Raw genomic sequence first — 22,148 nt, 5'->3', positions numbered from 1 at the left:
AAATTAAGAGTTGGTTGCTTAACTGACCAAGCAACCCAGGTTTCCCAGGATCTAGCCTCTTTTAAGAAGCAGACCAAAACACACCTGGTTAAAACTCTTTACACACGGGACAAGGTCAAAACACTCCCCATGGAAGTAAGGAGAAACTCTGCAGAGGACTGACCAGAAGTAAAGAACAGCCAAAATACAACCGCAGAGTGGATATAGCATACATGAGATACTTCCTAAAGTGCCAGGCCATGGACAGTATATGACCTGTTCTTAATACAGTCATTAAGAAGGAGCAGAAAACATAACAGGCTTTCCTAACACACAGAAGACAGAGACCTGGACAAAATGCCAAGATAGTGGAAGCCACTCCCAAAAGAAAGGGATCTAGTCAAAACAGAACTAGAATTTAAAACATCATGGATTTGAGAAAGGCATAGAATACACCAGAGAGTCTTTTACCACAGAGATAAAAGGCCTAAAAACTAGTCAGACTGAAATAAAAAAGTGCTATAATTGGGATGTGAAACCATCTGGAGGTAATGACCACAAGGATGGAAAAAACAGAGGAATGAAAATGTGATAAAGAAGATAAAATTTTGGAAAAATAATGAAACTGAAAGGAGGAAAGAAAAATATTGGATCATGAATGTAGACTAAGGAAACTCAGTGATTCCATAAAGCATAATAACATTCATATCATAGGAATCCCAGAAGAAGAGAGGGAAAGGGGGGCAGAAGGTTTATTTGAGCAAATTATAGCCAAAAATTCCCTAATCTGGGGAAGGAGACAGACAGCCAAATCCAGGAGGCACAGGGAAATTTTGTGGTAAAATTTGCAAAATACAGTGATAAGGAAAAAAGTCCTGAGAGCAGCAAGGGAAAAGAAATCCCTAACTTACAAGGGAAGACAAATAAGGTTAGCAGCAGACCTGTCCACAGAAATCTGGCAGGCCAGATAAAAATGTTGTGATATATTCAATGTGTTGAATGGAAAAAACATGTAGCCAAGAATACTTTATCCAGCAAGGCTGTCATTCAAAATAGAAGGAGAGATACAGAGTTTCTCAGGAAAACAAAAACTAAAGGGGTTTGTGACCACTAAACCAGCCCTGCAAGAAATATTAAAGGGGATTCTGAATGGGAAACAAAGACCAAAAGTAACAAAAACTAGAAAGAAAATCTCCAGAAACACCAACTTAACAGGTAACAACACAAGGGCACTAAATTCGTATCTATCAATAATCACTCTGAATGTAAATGGAGTAAATGCTCCAATCAAAATACATAGGGTATCAGAATGGATATAAAACCAAAACCCATCTGTATGCTGCCTATAAGAGACTCCTACTAAACCAAAAGATACCTACGGACTGAAAGTGGGGGAATAGAGAACCATTTATGCTAATAGATGTCAAAAGAAAGCTGGTGTACCCATACTTGTAACAAAAACTAGATTTTAAACCAAAGACTATAACAAGAGATGAAGAAGAGCATTATATCATAATGAAGGGATGTATCCAGGAGATCCCTGGGTGGCTCAGCGGTTTAGTGCCTGCCTTCAGCCCGGGACGTGATCCTGAAGTCCTGGGATCGAGTCCCACATTGGGCTCCTTGCGTGGAGCCTGCTTTTCCCTCTGCCAGTGTCTGCCTCTCTCTCTCTCTCTGTGTCTCTCATGAATAAATAAAATATTTTTTTTAAAAAAGGGGTGTATCCAATAAGAAGATCTAACTATTGGTAAATATGCCTCCAACTTGGGAGCACCCAAATATATAAATCAATAACAAACATAAAGGAACTTATTGATAATAACACAATAATAGGCAACTTTAACATTCTACTTACAACAATGGACATATTATCTAATCAGAATAATCAACAAGGAAAAAATAACTTCGAATGACACACTGGACCAGATGGACTTACAGATATATTAAGAACATCTCATCCTAAAGCAGCGGAATACACATTCTTTTTCAGTGCATATGGAACATTCTCTGGAATAAATCACATATTAGGTCACAAATCAGGCCTCAACAAATACAAAAAAGATAGATTATACCATGCATATTTTCTGACCACAATGCTATAAAACTTGGAGTCAATAGCAAGAAAAATTTAGAAAGACCACAAATACATGGAGGTTAAAGAATATCCTACTCAAGAATGAATGGGGGATGCCTGGGTGGCTCAGCGGTTGAGCACCTGCTTTCGGCCCAGGGCGTGATCCTGGAGTCCCAGGATCGAGTCCCACATCAGGCTTCCTGCATGGAGTCCGCTTGTGCCTCTCTCTCTCTCTCATGAATAATAAAATCTTTAAAAAGAAAAAAAGAATGAATGGGTTGGAGAATCTAGTGCTAAGTCAGGCTCCCTGCTCAGTAGGGGAGTCTGCTTCGCCCTCTCTTTTTGCCACTCCCTCCCACTTGTGTACACGTGTGGTCCCTCTGTCTCTTTCAAATAAAATCTTAAAGAGAATAAATGGGTTAACCAAAGATTAAGGAATTTATTTTAAATTATTTTATTTTTAAGATTTATTTATTTATTTATTTATTTATTTATTTATTTATTTATTTGAGAGAGAGAGAGGCAGAGACACAGGACGAGGGAGAAGCAGGCTCCATGCTGGGAGCCCAACGCGGGACTCAATCCAGGACTCCAGGATTGTGCCCTGGGCCAAAGGCAGGCACTCAACCACTGAGCCACCCAGGCATCCCCCCAAATTAAGGAATTTTAAAAAGTACATAGAAGCATATGAAAATGAAAACCCAACAGTCCAAAACCTTGGGGATGCAGCAAAATCAGTCATAAGAAGGAAGTATATAGCAATACAGGCCTACATCAAGAAGAAAGAAGTCTCAAATACACAACCTAACCTTATGCCTAAAGGAGCTAGAAAAGGAATAATAAATAACGCCTAAAGCCAGTAGCAAAGAAATAATACAGATTAGAGCCAAAATAAGTGATACAGAGAAAAAACAGTAGAACATTCAATGAAACTAGGAGCTGGTTCTTTGAAAGAATTAATAAAACCATTAAACCTCTAGCCAGACTTAACGAAAAAAGGACCCAGATAAAATCACGAATGAAAGGGGAGAGATCACAACCAACACCACAGAAATAAAATCAATTATAAGAGAATGAGCAATTATATGCCAAAAAGTTGGGTAGCCTGAAGAGATGGACAAATTCTTTAATAAATATAAACTGTCAAAACTGAAACAGGAAGAAATAGAAAATTTGAATAGACCCAGAACCAGCAAAGAAACTGAATCAGTAATCAAAAATCTCCCAACAAACAAAAGTCCAGGGCCAGATAGCTTCCCAGAAGAATTCTACCAAACATTTAAAGAATTGATACGTACTCTTTTAGAACTGTTCCAAAAAATAGAATGGAAGGAAAACTCCCAAACTCATTCTTAGCGGCCAGCATTACCTTGATTCCAAAACCAAAGACCCCACTAAAAAAGGGAATTACAGGCCAATATCACTGATGAACATGGATGCAAAAAACTTAACAAGATACTAAAAAATAGAATCCCACAGTACATTAAAAGAATCATTCACCACAATCAAGTGGGATTTATTTCTGGGCTGCAAGCATAGCTCAATATTCACAAATCAATCAACGTCATACACCATGTTAATAAAAAAAATGAGCCATATGATCCTCTTAATGGATGCAGAAAAAAAGGATTTGACTTAGTATGGCATCCATTCTTTTTTTTTTTTTTTTTAAGATTTTATTTATTCATGAGAGAGAGAGAGAGAGAGGCAGAGACACAGGCAGAAGGAGAAGCAGGCTCCATGCAGGGAGCCTGATGCAGGACTCAATCCCGGGACTCCAGGATCACGCCCTGGGCCAAAGGCAGGCACCAAACTGCTGAGCCACCCAGGGATCCCCTAGCATCCATTCTTGATAAAAACCCTCTACAAAGTAGGGATAAAGGGAACATACCTCAGCCTCATAAATGCCCTATATGAAAGACCCACAGTTAATATTATCCTCAAGTGGGAAAAACAGTTTTTCTTTAATGGCCAGGAATAAGACAGGGAGATCTACTCTCACCATTGTTATTTAACATAGTACAGGAAGTCCTAACCTCAGCAATCAGACAAAACAAAGGTATTCATATCAACAAGGGAGAAGTCAAACTTTCATTCTTCCCAGACATGATACTCTGTAGAAAACCCAAAGAATCCACCAAAAAATTGCTAGAAGTGATACATAAATTCAGTAAAATCACAGGATACAAAATGAACATAGAACTCTGTTGCATTTCTGTACACCAATAATGAAGCATCAAAAAGAAAAATCTAAGAATCAATAATTGCACCAGAAACCATAAGATACCTAGGAATAAGCCTAACCAAGGAGGTAAAAGATCTGTACTCTGAAAACTATAGGACACTTAAGAAAGAAAGAGGACAGGGATCCCTGGGTGGCGCAGCGGTTTGGCGCCTGCCTTTGGCCCAGGGCGCGATCCTGGAGACCTGGGATTGAATCCCACATCAGGCTCCTGGTGCATGGAGCCTGCTTCTCCCTCTGCCTGTGTCTCTGCCTCTCTCTCTCTCTCTGTATGACTATCATAAATAAATAAAAATTAAAAAGAATAGTTTAAAAAAAAAAAAAGAAAGAAAGAGGACAAAAAGAAATGGAAAAACATTCCATGCTCATGGATTGGAAGAACAAATACTGTTAAACTATCCAAAACAATCTACACATTTAATGCAATCCCTATCAAAATGCCACCAGCATTTTTTAAAAATTTTATTTGTTTATGATAGTAACACACACAGAGAGAGAGAGTCAGAGACACAGGCAGAGGGAGAAGCAGGCTCCATGCACCAGGAGCCCTACGTGGGATTCGATCCCAGTTCTCCAGGATCACACCCTGGGCCAAAGGCAGGCGCTAAACCGCTGCGCCACCCAGGGATCCCCACCAGCATTTTTCATAGAGCTAGAACAAACAATCCTAAAATTTGTACTTTACCACAAAAGACTGTGCTTAGCTAAAGCACCCTGGAAAAAGCAAAGCAAAGCTGGAAACATCACAATTCGGATCTTCAAGCTATATTACAAAGCTGTAGTGATCAAGACAGTATGGTACTAGTGCAAAAACAGACACATAGATCAGGGGAGCATAATGGAAAACCCAGAAGTGGACCCAAAATTATATAGTCAACTAATCTTCAACAAAGGAAGATATCCAATGGAAAAAAGATAGTCTCTTCAACAGATGGTGTTGGGAAAACTGGACAGCAATAATAAGAATGAACTGGACCGCTTTCTTACACCATACGCAGAAATAAATTCAAAATGGATGAAAGACCTAAATGTGAGATAGGAATCCGTCAAAACCATAGAGGAGGGATCCCTGGGTGGCGCAGTGGTTTGGCGCCTGCCTTTGGCCCAGGGCGCGATCCTGGAGACCCGGGATCGAGTCCCACATCGGGCTCCCGGTGCATGGAGCCTGCTTCTCCCTCTGCCTATGTCTCTGCTTCTCTCTCTCTCTGTGACTATCATAAATAAATTGAAAAAAAATTAAAAAAAAAAAAAAAACGAAACCATAGAGGAGAACACAAGCAGCAACCTCTTTAACCTTGGCTGTAGCAACTTACTAGACATGTCACCAGAGGCAAGGGAAGCAAAAGCAAAAATGAACTATTGGAACCTCATCAAGATAAAAAGCTTCCACACAGTGAAATAATCAACAAAACTAAAAGGCAACCCATTGAATGGGCAAAGACATTTGCAAATGATATATCTGATAGAGGGTTAGTATCCATTATACACAAAGAACTTACCAAACCCAAAACCCATAAAACAGTCAAGAAATGGGTAGAAGGTGTGAGGAGACATTTTTCTAAAGAAGACCTACAGATGGCTAAGACGCATGGAAAGATGCTCAACCTCACCATCATCAGGGGAATACAAATCAAAACCACAATGTGATACCACTTCACACCTGTCAGAATGGCTAAAATTAACAACACAGGAAATAGATGTTGGCAAGGATGCTAGGAAAGGGGAACCTTTTGCACTGTTGGTGAGAATGCAAACTGGTGCAGGCACTCTGGAAAACAGTATGGAGGTTCCTCAAAAATAGAACTACCCAATGGTCCAGCCATTGCACTAGTAGGTATTTACCCAAAGAATACAATTATACTGATTCAAAGGGATACATACACCCTGATGTTTACAGCAGCAGTGTCAACAAGGGCCAAATTATGGAAAAGCCCATATATTGACTGATGAATGGATAAAAAAGAGGTGTGTATATATATATACCTCAAAAGTGAAACAGGAAGAAATATATATGTATATTTTCCATATATATATGGAATATTACTCAGCCATAGGATAAAAATATCATTTGCAATGATGTGGATGGAGCTAGAGTGTATTATGCTATGTGAAATAAGCCAAAGACAAATAGTCATTTCACTCATATGTCGAATTTAAGAAACAAAACAGATGAATATAGAAGAGGGAAAAAAGGAGAAGCAAACAGAAGAAACACTTAACTATAGAGAACAAATAGGGTTGCTGGAGGGGAGATGGGCAGGGGGATGGGCTAAATGGGTAATAAGGGGGGCACTTACTGTGATGTGCAATGAGTGAAATAGATAAGTGATGAACCACTGAATTCTACTCTTGAAACCAGTTACTCTACGTTAACTATGTTACTTTATGTTAACTATGTTAACTAACTGCAATGTAAGTAAATAATTGATACAAAGAAACAAAATAAAGATTAAAACAATAGGCTGGTGAAAATTTTTTAGAAAAGGAAATTGAATTATGTGTCAAACTGTCCAGTGTCAATGTGGATGAATAGGACAGTGAGCTAAAGTAATCATGAAGACTTTATTCAATTCCTGTGCTATTGCAGGTAAGAAGCAAATAAATCCTCTTCAGTGTTGCATTTTTTTTTTATCATGGAATGGCACCAGGCATGGGTCAGAGGATAGTGCGGGCAGTGGAAAATTGCCTCCCTGCTGAAGAGCTGGACAACACACTCCTATCATTTTTGAACTTGGGATTTGGGAGAAGGAAAAGGGAGAATAGAGTACATCCCTTTTGTACAAAAGGGAGTACAAAAGTACTGAGTCAGTCTTGGTCAAATCCCCTGATAAGGAAGTCTTGGTAGAGGCTCCACTGTACAGAGGCATCTGGGGGGCAGTTGGGCTGGGAATGCCGAATGTGTATCAGCAACGTTGGCTCAGGGCTAGAAGGAGGCTCAGAGTCCTTGACTGCAACTCCTTCGAGAGACTGCAACACACTGACCGTGCACCAAGTTTGTTGTGAGGAGGGCAGTTTTTCCCTATGAGGCCAGCTTGGTAAAGCTTGTGTAATTGCCTGTCATTGAACCTGAAGGATCACTTTACAAGGTTTTGGCCTGGAACCACATGTTGTGGCACTTAATGTTAAAAGTAGTAACAGACATAAAGGAGGATGTATGTGCCACAACAAATTAAAAAGATGTTAAAACCACTTTGCACCAAGGAAAGATAAATAAAAGTATTAGAAATTTAGAAACCTGATTTTTAAAAATGTCCCGACAGGAGATAGCATCACACCATTTAGAAATGGTATTGAATTAAAGCAGATATATATATACACATGTGTGTCTGTATGTAAGTTCACATAACAGCTGTCTTATAAATTATTTCAGTTGCACTTCATTTGTGTTGCTAAGGAAGAAGAACATCTGAGACAACATTTGCACAACTCAGAGGCTGGTTTTGGTTCTGGTATTTTAGAGCACCAATTTCTTGTCATATATATCACTCTTCTATTGTGATCAAGACAGTATTTTTTTTTTTTTAATGTAACCTCTGTGCCCAGCATGGGGTTGAATGCAACCACAAAACAGTATTTTTTAATACATTTAATATTTAGAGTTACCCATGCATTTGTTTCCAATTTTTTTTTCCTGTGCATTTTTTTTCTGTCTGAAGAATTCCGTTAGTATTGCTTTTGGTGTAGATTTGCTAAGAGCAAACTGGTTTTTGTATGAAAATATTTTCTCTTCATTTTGAAGAGTATTTTCACTGGGACTAGAATCCTAGGTTAGATTTTTGTTTCACTTTACTATGTCAATAATGAAAATTTCATTCCTTTGTCTTCTAGATTCTCTAATTTCTGTTGGAAAGTCAGTCATCAACTAGTCTTGTTGCTCCTTAGAGGGGGAATGGTCTTTGTTCTCTGGCAGCTTTTTTCTCTTTATCTTTCAACAATTTTACAGGGCTCTTAGAAGATGATCGTTGTTTTGGAGCTCTGTGATCAAGGAGGAAAGCAGTAAAACATGAAGTATAAGAGTTAATGGTCCAGCTCATGTTGGGCTTTGCAGGATATGGTAAGGACTTTGGGATTTACTGAATGCTGTGGAGATCTATAGAGTGTTCTAATCAAAGAGTGATCCATGGTCTGATTTACACGTTTTAAAAAGGCTAAATTTGTGTTGGGAATGTCAGGAAGACCCATTAGTACACTACTGTAATAATGTAGATGAAGGACAATGGTGGCTTGGACTTTTTTTTTTTTAATCATAAATGAGCAATGAAGTGTACTCTCAGCATCTGTTAAAATATTTAATTAGTCAAAGTGGAGAATGATAAGAGATTTCCTAACAAAAAAACACTTGCATCCTTGGAATAGAACTAATCTGATAGTATATTTTTAATGTTTATAAATTTGCTAGTATTTAGAAAATTTGTAATGGATGCAAGAGTGGATTTAGGAAAGTGATTTTATTCTTCATACCATCCTTTTCTGGTGTGGTACATCAAAAGCACACTGTGAGACTGGCTTTATAAATGGAATTAGGAAGTTTTCTTAAGTTTAAAAGCTCTCATTTCTAGGATATTTGTGAAATATTCTGGACTTTTATGGGTAAATTTCTAACTCAAAACTGATTTAATGGTTCTTTTTTTTTCTCCCTTGATAAATTTTGCTGGAGGCTTTAAAATAATTATTATTTTCAGATAGAGGTTTTGATTTTGTTGATCCTTTATTCCATTTCCTTAGTTTCTCTTTTTCTTTCATTCTGATTTCCTTAGGGTTTATTTTGCATAGAAACTTTTTTTTTTTTAAAGACTATTTGAAAGAGAGAGGGAGGAGGAAGGGGCAGAGGGAGAGGGAGAGAGAAAATCCCAAGCAGGCTCCCCATCATAGGGCTCAACCTCATAACCCTGAGATCATGACCTGAGCTGAAACCAAGAGTAGAACACTCAACTGACTGAGCCACCTGGGTGCCCCAAAGTAAAATAGTACTCCAGTTGCACATTACCAAGTCTTATATGCAGCTTCCACTTATTTAAATAATGCTGGACACCTATGTGTATTCCTCTGTATTGCAGTGAGAAAAATCCAAGAGATCTTTGAGATTTGAGGTGCATTTGCAATTTAAGACAAAAAATACCTTAAAAATATATTAAAAAGGTTATATGTCATTTCATTAGAAGTATTCAATTTTTTAAAAAATTTATTCATGAGAGAGAGAGAGGCACACAGGGAGAGAAGCAGGCTCCATGCAGGGAGCCTGACGTGGGGCTCGATCCTGGGCCTCCAGGATCACTCCCCAGGCCGAAGGTGGCACTAAACCACTGGACCACCGGGGCTGCCCTAATTTTTAATATGCCTTGTTTTCTGAAGTTAGTATTTTCAATTCAAGCATATGGGCATAAGAATTTCTTTCAGGCTGTCTTCATAGATTCTTTCTAGTTTTGTTTTTGTTTTTGTTTTTTTTAAAGATTTTATTATTTATTCATGAGACACACAGGGAGAGAGAGAGGCAGAGACACAGGCAGAGGGAGAAGCAGGCTCCACGCAGGAAGCTGGACGTGGGACTTGATCTGCAGGATCACACCCTGGGCCGAAGGCGGCGCTAAACTGCTGAACTCCCGGGGCTGCCCTACTTCTAGTCTTAATTGTTCTGTTGTCTGAAACTCTGTATGACGGTCTTTGGTCATTCACTGAGATTTGCTTTATGGTTTACTGATATTTTTATAAATATGCCATGTGTAAAGTTTTACCTAACAGTTGAGTGACAGTTTATGTAAGTATTAAATCTAGTTTTTAAAATTCTATTCTTTTATATACTTATTACCTATCAGTTATCACTGATATTTTGGGCCTAAATTTCTCTTTGTAAGTGTTAATTGCTTTGTAGATTTCAAAGCCTGTTGTTTCAGTTTTTAATTCCTGGTGAATTGCTCTATTTATCATTGTTAAAAGCTCACTTTTTATCTCAAGACCTTTTTTTCCACCTTAAAGTCAATTTTATCTGCTTAATAGTTTCACAATTTCATTTGGCATTTTTTCATTCCATCAATTTAAACTATCACGTCATTGTGTTTAAGAATTATCTTTGTAAAAACCACAGTTTTTTTAAACTGGCAAGTTTATGGTATTTACGTTTACTGCGCCTACTGACATTCAGATTTCTATGGTTTGTGTGATGTGTTTTTTGCTTGTTTGCCTCAACAGGGTTCATTTTCTTAACTACAAATTGTTTGCCTCTTGCTACTTTTTTTTTTAATTCACGAGAGAGACAGAGACAGGTAGAGGGAGAAGAAGCAGGCTCCTCGCAGGCAGCCTGATGCGAGACTCGATCCTGAGACCCGGGACCATGACCCAAGCCAAAGGCAGACAGACACCCAACCGCTGAGCCACCCAGGTGCCCCTAATTTACTTTTTTTTTTTTTTTTTTTAGAGTGGAGGTTCATTTTTTTTTTTTAATTTTTATTTATTTATGATAGTCACAGAGAGAGAGAGAGAGAGAGAGAGAGAGAGAGGCAGAGGGAGAAGCAGGCTCCATGCACCGGGAGCCTGACGTGGGATTCAATCCCGGGTCTCCAAGACCGCGCCCTGGGCCAAAGGCAGGCGCCAAACCGCTGCACCACCAGGGATCCCCCCTAATTTACTTTTAATTCAACCTAACCCTTGCTAGCCTTAAAACAGTACACAAATCCTTTCAGGTTTATTTACATTGCTTTTTACTACCACAGTGAACTTAAAATAGGAAACCAAAATAATCATTTGGCAATGCTGCTGCTGGACACTAGTTCAAAGTGCCTTCTTGGCATTTGCAGGTTTACATCCTTCTTGGCATTTGCAGGATGTAAACCGTCTTCAACCTTTTCTTCCTTACACTTAGAAAGGGAGAATTTTTAAGGATTAAGTATTGGGAGGTACTTATAATCAACAGACATTCCTCCTTCACCTCTGGAAGGCAGTGTCTTTCCTGTTTACTACTGACTTAGGTTTTGCAACAAAACAAACCTAAATCCTATCCAGTTCTCCCAAATTCAGGATAAGAATAGGACTGAAATGCCAATTGTTAAGCCTTCTAAGACTTCTCAAGTATTTATTTGCATTTCCTTGGACAGTCTAAAGCACATGGGGGTATAAGCATTTTTCTAGACAGAGGATACATTAACATTAGCCTTCTTTTGTTTTTTCTATCCCTAGAAGATTAGGCACCAGATGCTCTATCTAGACCACAGGACCTCAATCATTTTTTTTTATCCCAACAACCTAAACTACTTGATACATTTTTGTCAGGAACAGGGATTTTCAAACAGGAGCTATTATAAGACTCACTGGAGCACAGAGTTCTTCCTCTATGCCTACTGAAATGTCATTTATTCAAATGAATTGAAATTCATTCAAATTCATTTATTCCCCCATTTTCTCTTCCAGTACATAATGCTAAATTATTCTGACACAACACATCCGAACTATTTTAGTTTTCAGAATCAATAGCATCTGAAGGTTTAAAAATTTGCCCATTTAAAGACCCTCGTCAATAAGCAAATTTTTATAAATGTCTCTGATGACTTGTCTACAAACTACCATCAGGTCAATAAAATTCAATATGTGAAAATCAAACCTCAGGTGTGCAAAACGCATGGTTCACGGAGTAAATAGATATACATTTATTCTAATTACATGACTTGACAATGTGCACTGTCATCCAAAAAGTAATTGCATTTATTATCAATTGCTATTTCTTGACTAGTATGAAGATGTAAATTTACATAAAGTGTTTTATATACTTTGATCCTGCCATCTGTAAACATTTTTAAGGATGTTTGTGAACCAATATTGTATGCCAAATCTATATTATTCCTAGAACGTTACCAATGTAACATCACAAACCATTCTCATGTTGACTTATTGAAGCTGAGGGTCTATTACATGCGAAAATCAGTTGATTATTTTTATACACATCACACTTGGTTATGATTTTATGCATTGCACTGGTTACTCTTTGTATTGAAAACAAACTGGGAAATTAAAGTAGGAACTAAACTGCCAGATGTTGTTTTACACTAATGACTAGAGTCAGAGTCACCATGTACATAAATTATTTTAATAATGAAGAAAAGAAAAATGACTTGGATGCCATATTGTTAGAACTAAAACAATTTGATAATTTCATTAAAAACCTGCATCTATATACTGTAATATTAAACAATGGCTTCATCCTACCAAGTATAAAAGGTAACCACTTTTAACGTGAGTTCCCTAAGACACTAAGCCATAAAATTTTATTTCAGGGACAAAAATACAACACTTTATAGCATTACCTTGATTTCCCTATTTCTAATTACATTTTAACATCTTATTCTGGATGGGTCCATATGATTTCAAGGGGATTTTTAACTCAAGGTCTTGGAAGCAAAAATTTAGGAAATTCTAAACAAGAAGATGCACAGCACATGTATGTAAATCAGAAAGCAACAGTGAATGGAAGGTGGCTAACCTTTAACTATTTTGAATTTTGGACCCTTGTTATTTTGTCACATTGATATTTGTTTTAAAAGTAAGGAATGTTGGATTTCTTAATACATGATAATTCACAAAACTGACCTCTTTTGGTCCGGAACTACTTAAAAGTATTCTAAGGCCAAAACATGAAAAATCTTTAAATTTTAGAGATATTATGTATGGAAACTTAAAACACGACTTTTCAAGTATGAATTTAAGAGTCAAAACATTCTTCACAGTTAAGATTTGGTATTTAAAGGGGGACAAAGGTAATAAAATTAGCTATCAAAGTGGTAGGATAGCAGTGAAACTATTTTTAAAAATCCACGAAATAAAAGCCCTAAAGAATAATCTAAAATAAAAAGGCAAAATATGCTTGAGAAAAATAGGAGAGCCTAGAACTGGATGAGAGGACAAATAAAACAAGATTAACCAGAAAGAATAAGATCATTTCTATCTACAGTTTATACACATAAAAGAAAGACATACTGAATTTCACTTATCTTTGTACAGGATGGGTTATTTTTAGGTATCAATATGCTTAATAATCACCCTGTGACTTAGAACATGACAGTAAAACAAAGATTATACTGTTAATTTTTGTTATGGTTATGGACTTTGACCTGCTTGACAGGCTGAGTCAAGTGTTCATGATTCAATTATTAGTTTTTTTTCTTTGACTTGGATGTTCCCAGTCACTTATAACAACATATTTTAACAGATGTGCTTTTTCTTTTAGTACTTCTGATAATATGCTAGAAGTATCCTTGGGGATCTGGAAGACGAAAGAACCGTTACCACCTATTAGGTAACCTGACTGCTGCCATAGACATTTAAGTTTTCTTCTCCTAAACAGTTCCAGTTTAACATTCTAAGAATTCCAGGTGCCCTTTGGGTAAAACAAATACCCTTGAATTTAGTAAAAAAAAAAAAAAAAGTTTAAACATCTGGTTGTTTTATAAACCCAAAGCTGTTTTCTTAGGAAACCGGAGTATATAGAAGAACACTGATTTTAGTACATTTTAGAGATGTGAAAGCAAAATAGCTGAAGTCTTTTGTTTTGGTTAAGAGTTTTGGTCTTTTTGATTTGCATTAAATTTGTCACTTTTGTATCAAAAGATAAAGAATTATATGCTTCCTGGGAACTTTTAAAATAAGACCTTGGATTAAATAAGACCTTGACAAAAAAACAAAAGGTAATTTTAAACCTTTTTCTTTTTTGATCGAAAAGTCTTCTGAAATTGACTGCTTTAAGATTAGAGTTTGCTAAATGATAGTTATAAAACACTGTAGAGTAAGAGGATAATAAAATATTAGAGGCACACTTTATAAGCATCCTCACTACTTCTGTCATTTGAAAAGTTATCAGTGGCTAACTTATCAATGCCATCAGATTTTAAGTATTCATACAATTAAATTATGCCTATCATTAAATTTTATAGGATCAAATATCACAAAGCCAAATTCCACTTAAAACTTCCAGAGTTTAACCGCAAAATAATATGTACCTTAGACTTGAAGTTTTTGGTTGTAAATTTCTAGAAGGTGAGAGAGATGAAGTTCTATTTCTCATGTCATTTAATAGTCCCTTAAATGGTATGTAAGATCAATGCCAAGGTTTTAGTTGTTGTGAACTACTAAATATCAGCTATTAAAAACAAAACAAAATCCTGATGGGAAGGTTTATAGGTTTATCATTATAACTAAAATTTATGAAAATGAAGGAATGGTTCTATTTATTTTGGGTCAAACTGAAGTCAGGTTACTGGATTACTATATTTGAATGCTCATTGTCTTTTAAATCTTGATAATTTTTCAAAACAGTTCAAGATGTGCTAACTTGGATAAAATGCTTTAACACTTATCATTATATTGACAATTGAGCCCCAAAATTCATTTTAATATGGGCTTCTATCTAGGAAATAATCCTAAATACACTAAAAATTGGCCAAGAAACTCTAAGAAATCTTTATTGCTTCTTAATGAAAGTCCAATTAAATTATACTCTTAAACTAAGATTATCTGTTTATTCCAAAAGCCCAATTCTTTGGTGTGCTGTTTCTAATTGTTTTAAAACGTAAGAATTCTGTATATTGCTAAGGACCTGAAACATCACAAACTTATTTAGCAATCTTTTTTTTTTTTTATAATCACAGTATGGGGTATCAGGAGTTGGATTCTGAAATCAAGTAATTTCTATTTTTCCAAAGTGTAGTAATCATCTTAGATATTTTTTACATATTCGGTTCATATTTGATCTTAAGAAAACATTCTAATTTTCTGTCTTTTAAAATAACTTCTAAAATAGTGGGCTTTTTATTTTGAAGAAAAGTTTTCTCATCTAGTCTTGCATATATTTCAGTGCAGATCAAAATTAAACTGAACCATATCTTCTATCCAAAACTGTATTAAGGAGAATGAATTTTCCTTTATTAACATATTCAATAAATAACCACATCATAAGGTTAAAGGGCTTTTGAAAATATCATTTTAGCTGAATGAGTAGGGAAAGTATACAAACTATCTTTGGATGTACTTAAGTAAAATGTTCTATAACTGCAAAAACTGGAATATTATATATCTGACTAAAACATAGAACTATATAAACTAAAGAGAAGGAACAGAATATGTCAGGCATAATTAGACAATTCAGATGCAGAAAGGGTTATTTCCTCATTTGTTCACAATAAATTTTGGAACTATATAGCTCCTAATGAAGTGGGTAATTTTCTTGTTAACTCAAAAAAAGCTATAAACTCCCAATGTGTAGTATTGAAATATTCCTAACTTTGATGCACTTCCTGAAATGAACCTTTTTGTTCAACTTTTGAAGGAAAGTAACTGATGCTTCAAAGAAAACAAAAAGTACTTCATTACTAATGGATATGATTAGTTCACTTTTAGAGTATTCAGACAAGGTTAAATTTAAAGACTAGAAGACATTAAAAATATATTGGGTCTATAGGATTTTTTAATCCAAAAAATGGACATCTCCCTCAAAAGGGATGAATAAAAATCCCTGCAAATGCACCGCTCCATACTCTCCCCTTTCAGTGCAGACTACATTGTAGAAACAAAATCTCTCTTAAGAGAACTATTTGTGAGATATAATGACTATCCCTAAAGATACTCAACTCTCAATTTTTACTACTTAAGAAAAGTCAATAGTAATTGTTCTTAATATAAAGGTTTAGCTTTGGGGAAAAGTGAGCCTTTCAAAATTTTAACTTAGGTTTAATCTAGTTGATTGGCATGGAACACAAGTGCCCATGGCATTATCTATGCTTCTTGTAGGTTTGGAAAGTCATTTCAGTCTGCTTCCTTACTTAAATAGTTCCAAGCCTCTGAACTGAACAATGTGAACAAATCTGGTGATGAAGCACAGACTAAGTCCTTAAAATATCTTAATTTCACAGTCCCTTGTCCCATAAAATATATATAAGAAGCACCAAAACTGGAGCCAAGATCTGAACAGGTGATGTAACAGCAGGAACTATAATTTAATCACATCATATCATATTACACTTATGTAACATTCTATATTTTGCCTGTTGATATGTAACATAGTTAAGTTTATTACAAGCATTATTTCCTAAGACTTACGGTATAAGTACTTCTTTTCAAGTATTACCGCGTATTTAATAGTGTTTACCTATTTCTTAACATTAAGTAAATCAGTGATAAATGTATATAATGCGATACACATTGTGCCATTTCTCCCTACCCTGTGTTAAGATATTAACAAAATCAATTAAGAAAACCAAAACAACTATTGAAATTGAAACAAGGCTATCAACATCACAGATGCGTGTCGGAGTAGGTCAACAGCATTTCCCCCTTAACATGAAGGTATTTTCATCAAAAATGCTTCTTATCTTTAGGCTAGTATTACTTTAGCAGCAGCTGGTCTTCAGGACAAGTAGATCAGAAGTTTCAAGTGAAAATGACACTGAATTACTCTGAGAAAACATCAATCCACATTACTAATAAAAGATGCAAACTGCTGGTGTCACCGTAACATAAAAATTGTGTTTTCCCTTTTTTAACATGTGATTTAGTTCATTTATGTGATGACAACACTTTGAAGTTCTCATGGCACACCAATGAGATTATCTGTTTTAATATTTAAATTATAACTACAATAACTAGAAAAAAGTCAGTGCCTCAGTGGCTTTAATCCACATCAATCTCAATGTTTTTCAAAATGATGATGCAATTAAATCTATGCTTCTGCAACAATAGTGCAATACAGTATCCTCTCCTGAATACAGGAGTTGAGGTTTATCCAAGTAGAAGCTTTAAATAAGGTAGATTGTTGCCAAATACATATCAGTCTTGCATGTTTGATACAACATGTATTAGGAAAGCTAAAACTGACTTGTAAATCTATACTCAGCTAAAGCTTCACATAAGCAGCAATGGAAATGAACAGAGGTGCACTCAATATAAAACACTTTTCAAAACTACTGCAAAAAACAAATGACAAAAAGTGGTTAAGAACAACTGAACATATGTTGTGTGTACCACATGTAAAAGGAAGAATGGACCTTGTGGTTGCTTGCACTGTTTGAATTATGTGAAGGTGAAATTAAGACTTAGTCCACTTCCATCTCTCCAGAAGATTTAGTATGCTGGGAGCTGTCTTTTGTTGTATCTGGTTTAGTTTCAGTCCCACTCTGTCCATCCATTGGTCCATTGTGTTCACTATTAGCTTTTGCTTTGTCTTCAGCAACCTCTACTTTCGGTTTGGGCTTGTAAATGATGGGGTTACAAAAATTATCCAGGTCCTAAAGACATGAAGAAAAGTGATTATATTAAAAATACCACAGAACAGGTTACCATTAACTTTCTAAATTTCCACATTACTGTGACATTCCTGAACTTATGTTAGCTCAGTTAGATAACCAAGTTTCTTCAAATACGTCAATGAAGCATCACTTCTGGGTTAGTGCATGTTAGTGTCGACAGGGAACTCTTAAATCTTTAATAATAATACTTTGTATCTAATCTTCCTAAAAACTGGTTCCTTATAATGACAGTTTTCTTGGGCAGAAATAAGTTTTAATTTATTCCTTTAAATTATGCCATCAAAAAACACCTACTTTATAAATTGATATTTACATGAAAACAGCTTTAATAAGTGGAATTGTAGAACTACGTTGAAGGAAAATGTGAATTCATGAATGTGAATGTAATTTAATAATTTAAAGTAAATACAATGTATTTTTTTCTATCTTGGCTTATTTCTTTTTAACAAGGAAATAAAAGACCATTAAAATCCGTCAAGACCAGTGTCAAGAGATTGGCATAGGGATGGAAAGATAAGGAGTTAACATCCTGGGGGGATGTTTTAGTGGCAAACTGCTCTTACCACACCCTATATCTCATTTGATTAGGAGCAAACTATTACAGCTTCTTTGCAAAACCTTCTTGAAAGGAATATACTTTTATTTGATTAAAAAAAAAAAACCCAAAACCCTGAAAATACACCGAACTAGATTTTTTAAAAAAGCACCTGAAATTTCATCTTCTAGATTAACATTAACATTTTGGTGAGTATTCTTGTAGATATATGTCCATGCAGACACATACCTGCAAACCTACGAATCTATGAAGATACTTCCTAGATTTATTTATACAGCGAGAGAGCTGTACATTTAGATTCTGTAATCTTTCCTTTTTCACTCAGTATGTTGTACAAATCTATCTAAATAGATCTCTGTATCTAAAATTATGTAATGGTTGCAAAGTGTTGTATGGATGCTTCAATTTATCTAGTTTCTTACTGATAGGTTATTTGTTTATTGCAATTTTTTGCTAATTAATAAGCAAGGGTATTTATGTGCCTATACTTATCTAATGTTCAATTTATGATGAATTCCTAGAATTGTGATCTCTGGGTTAATGTGTACTTTATTTATTTTATTTATTTATTTTTTTAAAAGATTTATTCATGAGAGAGAGAAAGAGAGAGAGAGAGGCAGAGACACAGGCAGAGGGAGAAGCAGGCCCCATGCAGGGAGCCCGATGCGGGACTCGATCCCGGGTCTCCAGGGTCATACCCTGGGCTGAAGGCGGCGCTAAACCGCTGAGCCACCCTGGCTGCCCTGTGTACTTTCTTTAAATTTCTATACATATACAGACACAAAATATAATAAATTCAACTAAGTTGCTCAGGGAGAGCATCCATTTCTTCCCACCCTTGACAACTTAGGACAAAGACAATGTAAACACATAACCATGAATCAGATGAAAAAAAAATGGGTGAGAAGAACCTGAGGAGGATGAACACCTTTTCATGTATTTATAGGACATGTATACCTTCTTTTGTCTGTTGCTTATCCAATGTCTTTATTCATTTTTCTACTTAGATGCTGATCTTTATTATTGTTCGTCTCCATATTTTTCATGGTGTTTTTTTCCTATGATAATCTTTAGACTGGGAAGTTTATCTCAGAAATAACTTTACCACAGAATTTTACAGTTTTCAAATAATGTCAAACATCTACACTGCAAAGTTTTACAACGGAGACTTAGAAGTCTTATCTAGTCTAGAAGTATGACATATTTAGCAGTAAGAAATTGTCATATTGCTTTATTTCATTCCGTATTACACTTAAAATGTAAAAAACCAGCCTTGTGTATGTGACTAAATCAAGGAACAGGATGTCCCACCTAGAATCTTTTTTTTTTTTTTGCAAAATTAAAAATTAGCCTTAAATTTGTTTCTCTGAGTTTTTTTGAAAGTTGAATATTTCCCAAAGTATGGCTCCCATTAAAAATATTTAATGCTTGAACACATTAAACAGAATTTTATAAGTTACTTACCTTTGACTTTGCAACTATTTCTGAAACTTTCACCACAGGATCTTGAGTGAGACTTAGTTTGTTCTGTGCATTCATCTTACTGTTCAGCCAACTCATGGCTTCACTAATGTATTTTTCAACTTTTTCCACATCAGCAGGATCCAGATGATCATATCTTTCATCCTATTAAGTAACAGATTTATTTCAGTAAGCATCAATTAATAATTTCCTTTTAAGAGATTTAGATTCTTACTGAATGCATGCCTCACACGTACCCACGGAAATAAGCCACATACAAATTGCATAGAATTGAAGACTGGGAGAAAGAAAAAAATCAGTTCTCGATTTTTAAAAAGAAAGGTTTTCTGAAGAAGTCAGGTTTGCCAAGAAATGCCTAATGGACAATATTCAGGAGAACAGTTCTTAGCCAAGAAAGAAGCTGCATGGAATTGAATTTGTTAGAAAATAGAGAGAAATAAGGGAAGAAGGCATACTGCAAGCTAGACAGAAAATTCTCAATATACAGCAGAACAATATGGTAAGTTAAGGAGAATTACAGAGTAAGGTTCTGTCTGAAAAACTAACTGCAGCCACAACATACAGGAAACAATCTAAGGAGTCATGGTTTAGAATGGAAGTCACACAACCAGAATGATATGGCAATGCACCTACAGAAAGAGGATCTCCTGATGGGTCACCTGCTGGATTACAGACTGGACATGGAAAATAAAGGGAAATGAAATGAAAGAGTACTCCAAAGCCAAGGAACAGGGAGAATGCGGTGTTTTAAAACTGCAAAGCTTAATCCCATATGCTTCCTTCTGCTTGTAGGATTACATATATGCATACTTGATCTTGAACTCAGTTTCTGGGTCTCCACATTTTCTTGAATCCCCTCCTACTTCATGGATCACATCTTAAATTCCTTCTCATTTATCCTTTTATATGCATGCTTTCAAAAAATGTAGCCTGAACCTCTTCCCTTAACTCCCAACTCTATATCCATCTTTCAATTTGAATTTCTATTTATAAAGACTGAAATGACCACCTACATTTCAAAGTCCTGATTATACCCCCACCTACTCTTCTCAGTTCCCCCCATCTTAGTAAATGGCTGATTTTATCCTCCCAGGCCATATCTCTAGAGTCATTTTTGACTCCTTGGTCACATTTACATAAAAATCTGTCACCAGATCTTACTAGGTCTGCCTTTAAAATATGAGCAAATATCTGACCCCTTCAATATCCAAGGTTCAAGCTTCTATCATTTATTATTCTAATATCCCAATTAATGTGTTTCTGTATCCTTTAAAAAAGTCAAATTATATCAGTTCTTTTTTTTTAAGATTTTATTTATTTATTCATGAGAGACAGAGACACAGGCAGAGGGAGAAGCAGGCTCCGTGCAGGGAACCCAACGTGGGACTCAAAACCGGGTCTCCAGGATCAGGCCCTGGGCTGAAGGCAGCGCTAAACCACTGAGCCACCCAGGCTGCCCCAAATTATATCAGTTCTATGGTCAAAAACCTCCAATGGATATCTCAAAGCCAAACTTCTACAACAGCCTAGTAGGCACTAGGCCCTTTACGATATGGCAACTGCTAATCCCGTTCCCATTGTTTTAAGCTACTCTGGCCTCCTTACTGTTCCTCCAACACATTCTCCCCTAGAGGTTTTGTAACCACTTTCCCTTTTCTTTTATACTTAGGTTATCTTGAGCCCTCACCTCCTTAATTCTTTCCTCACAGTATATCATCTTATTAGTCTGCCCTTCTGACAAATCTCCTCCACATTTGGTGACTTTTTCAATAGCCCTTTATCTCTATCTGACTACTTTATTATTTTTTTTTTCTATCTGACTAATTTATTTACTGCCTACCTTTCCCTATTGCAGCATATTAGAAATGGGTTCAATGTCTTCTTTGATGCTTGTAGTTCGAGCACCTTGAACTGATGACAGCCTGGCACATAAGAAGAACTCAAAATCTTTGAATATAATTGAAGTCTTGTCTTGCTTTGGGTATCTAAAATCTGCACACTCGAAGACTACTAAAATCTGGGGAACAGGGCCATGTAATTGTATGTGGATCTCTAATGCCAGATTTCAAATATTCTTGTTTTCATTTGTCTGCTTCCTTCTTACCTTTCCATTATCCTTATATTCTCTCTTTGTACCTGTATGGACAATTTGGACACTGACAGTAGCGGGCATATTCACAGTCAGTACCTGGATTCTTTTCAGTTGGCTGGATTATGATCTTTACAAAATTCAAAATCTATTTGTAAAGTAAGTAACCTCTTTCCACATTGTGTAGCAAAAAGTAGTATAGCAGTTAGGAGTCTATATGTTAACTTCACACTGTTCAGGAATCCGAATTCCATCATTTACAACCAGTATAATCCTTGACAAGTTTCTTAAGCACTGCAGTTTTCTTATATTCCTTGTGAGAATAAAGTGAGATAATCCATGAAATGTGTTTATATTCACTGTTTTATAAACAGTTTATTTTTTATTTTTTTTAAAGATTTTATTTATTTATTCATGAGAGACACACAGAGAGAGAGAGAGAGAGA

General features: G+C 35.9%; 1 protein-coding gene across 1 annotated transcript in view; it reads right to left on the bottom strand.

Moving 5' to 3' along the window:
- Positions 1-11,908: 11,908 nt before the first annotated feature.
- The window catches only part of HSPA4L (heat shock protein family A (Hsp70) member 4 like), a 53,824-nt gene continuing 43,584 nt past the window's right edge, over positions 11,909-22,148 (bottom strand). The window contains exons 17-18 of the mRNA XM_041757882.1: positions 19,596-19,757; positions 11,909-17,554 (exon numbers count right to left, since the gene is read on the bottom strand). Of these exons, the coding sequence (XP_041613816.1) occupies positions 17,363-17,554; positions 19,596-19,757 (354 nt within the window). The 3' untranslated portion in view covers positions 11,909-17,362. The remainder of the gene's footprint in view (positions 17,555-19,595; positions 19,758-22,148) is intronic.

This window comes from Vulpes lagopus, chromosome 6, assembly GCF_018345385.1.
Source record: "Vulpes lagopus strain Blue_001 chromosome 6, ASM1834538v1, whole genome shotgun sequence".
NCBI classification, from domain to species: domain Eukaryota; kingdom Metazoa; phylum Chordata; class Mammalia; order Carnivora; family Canidae; genus Vulpes; species Vulpes lagopus.
Note: the sequence above shows the minus strand (reverse complement) of the source record. Positions and strands in the feature narration are given on the sequence as shown.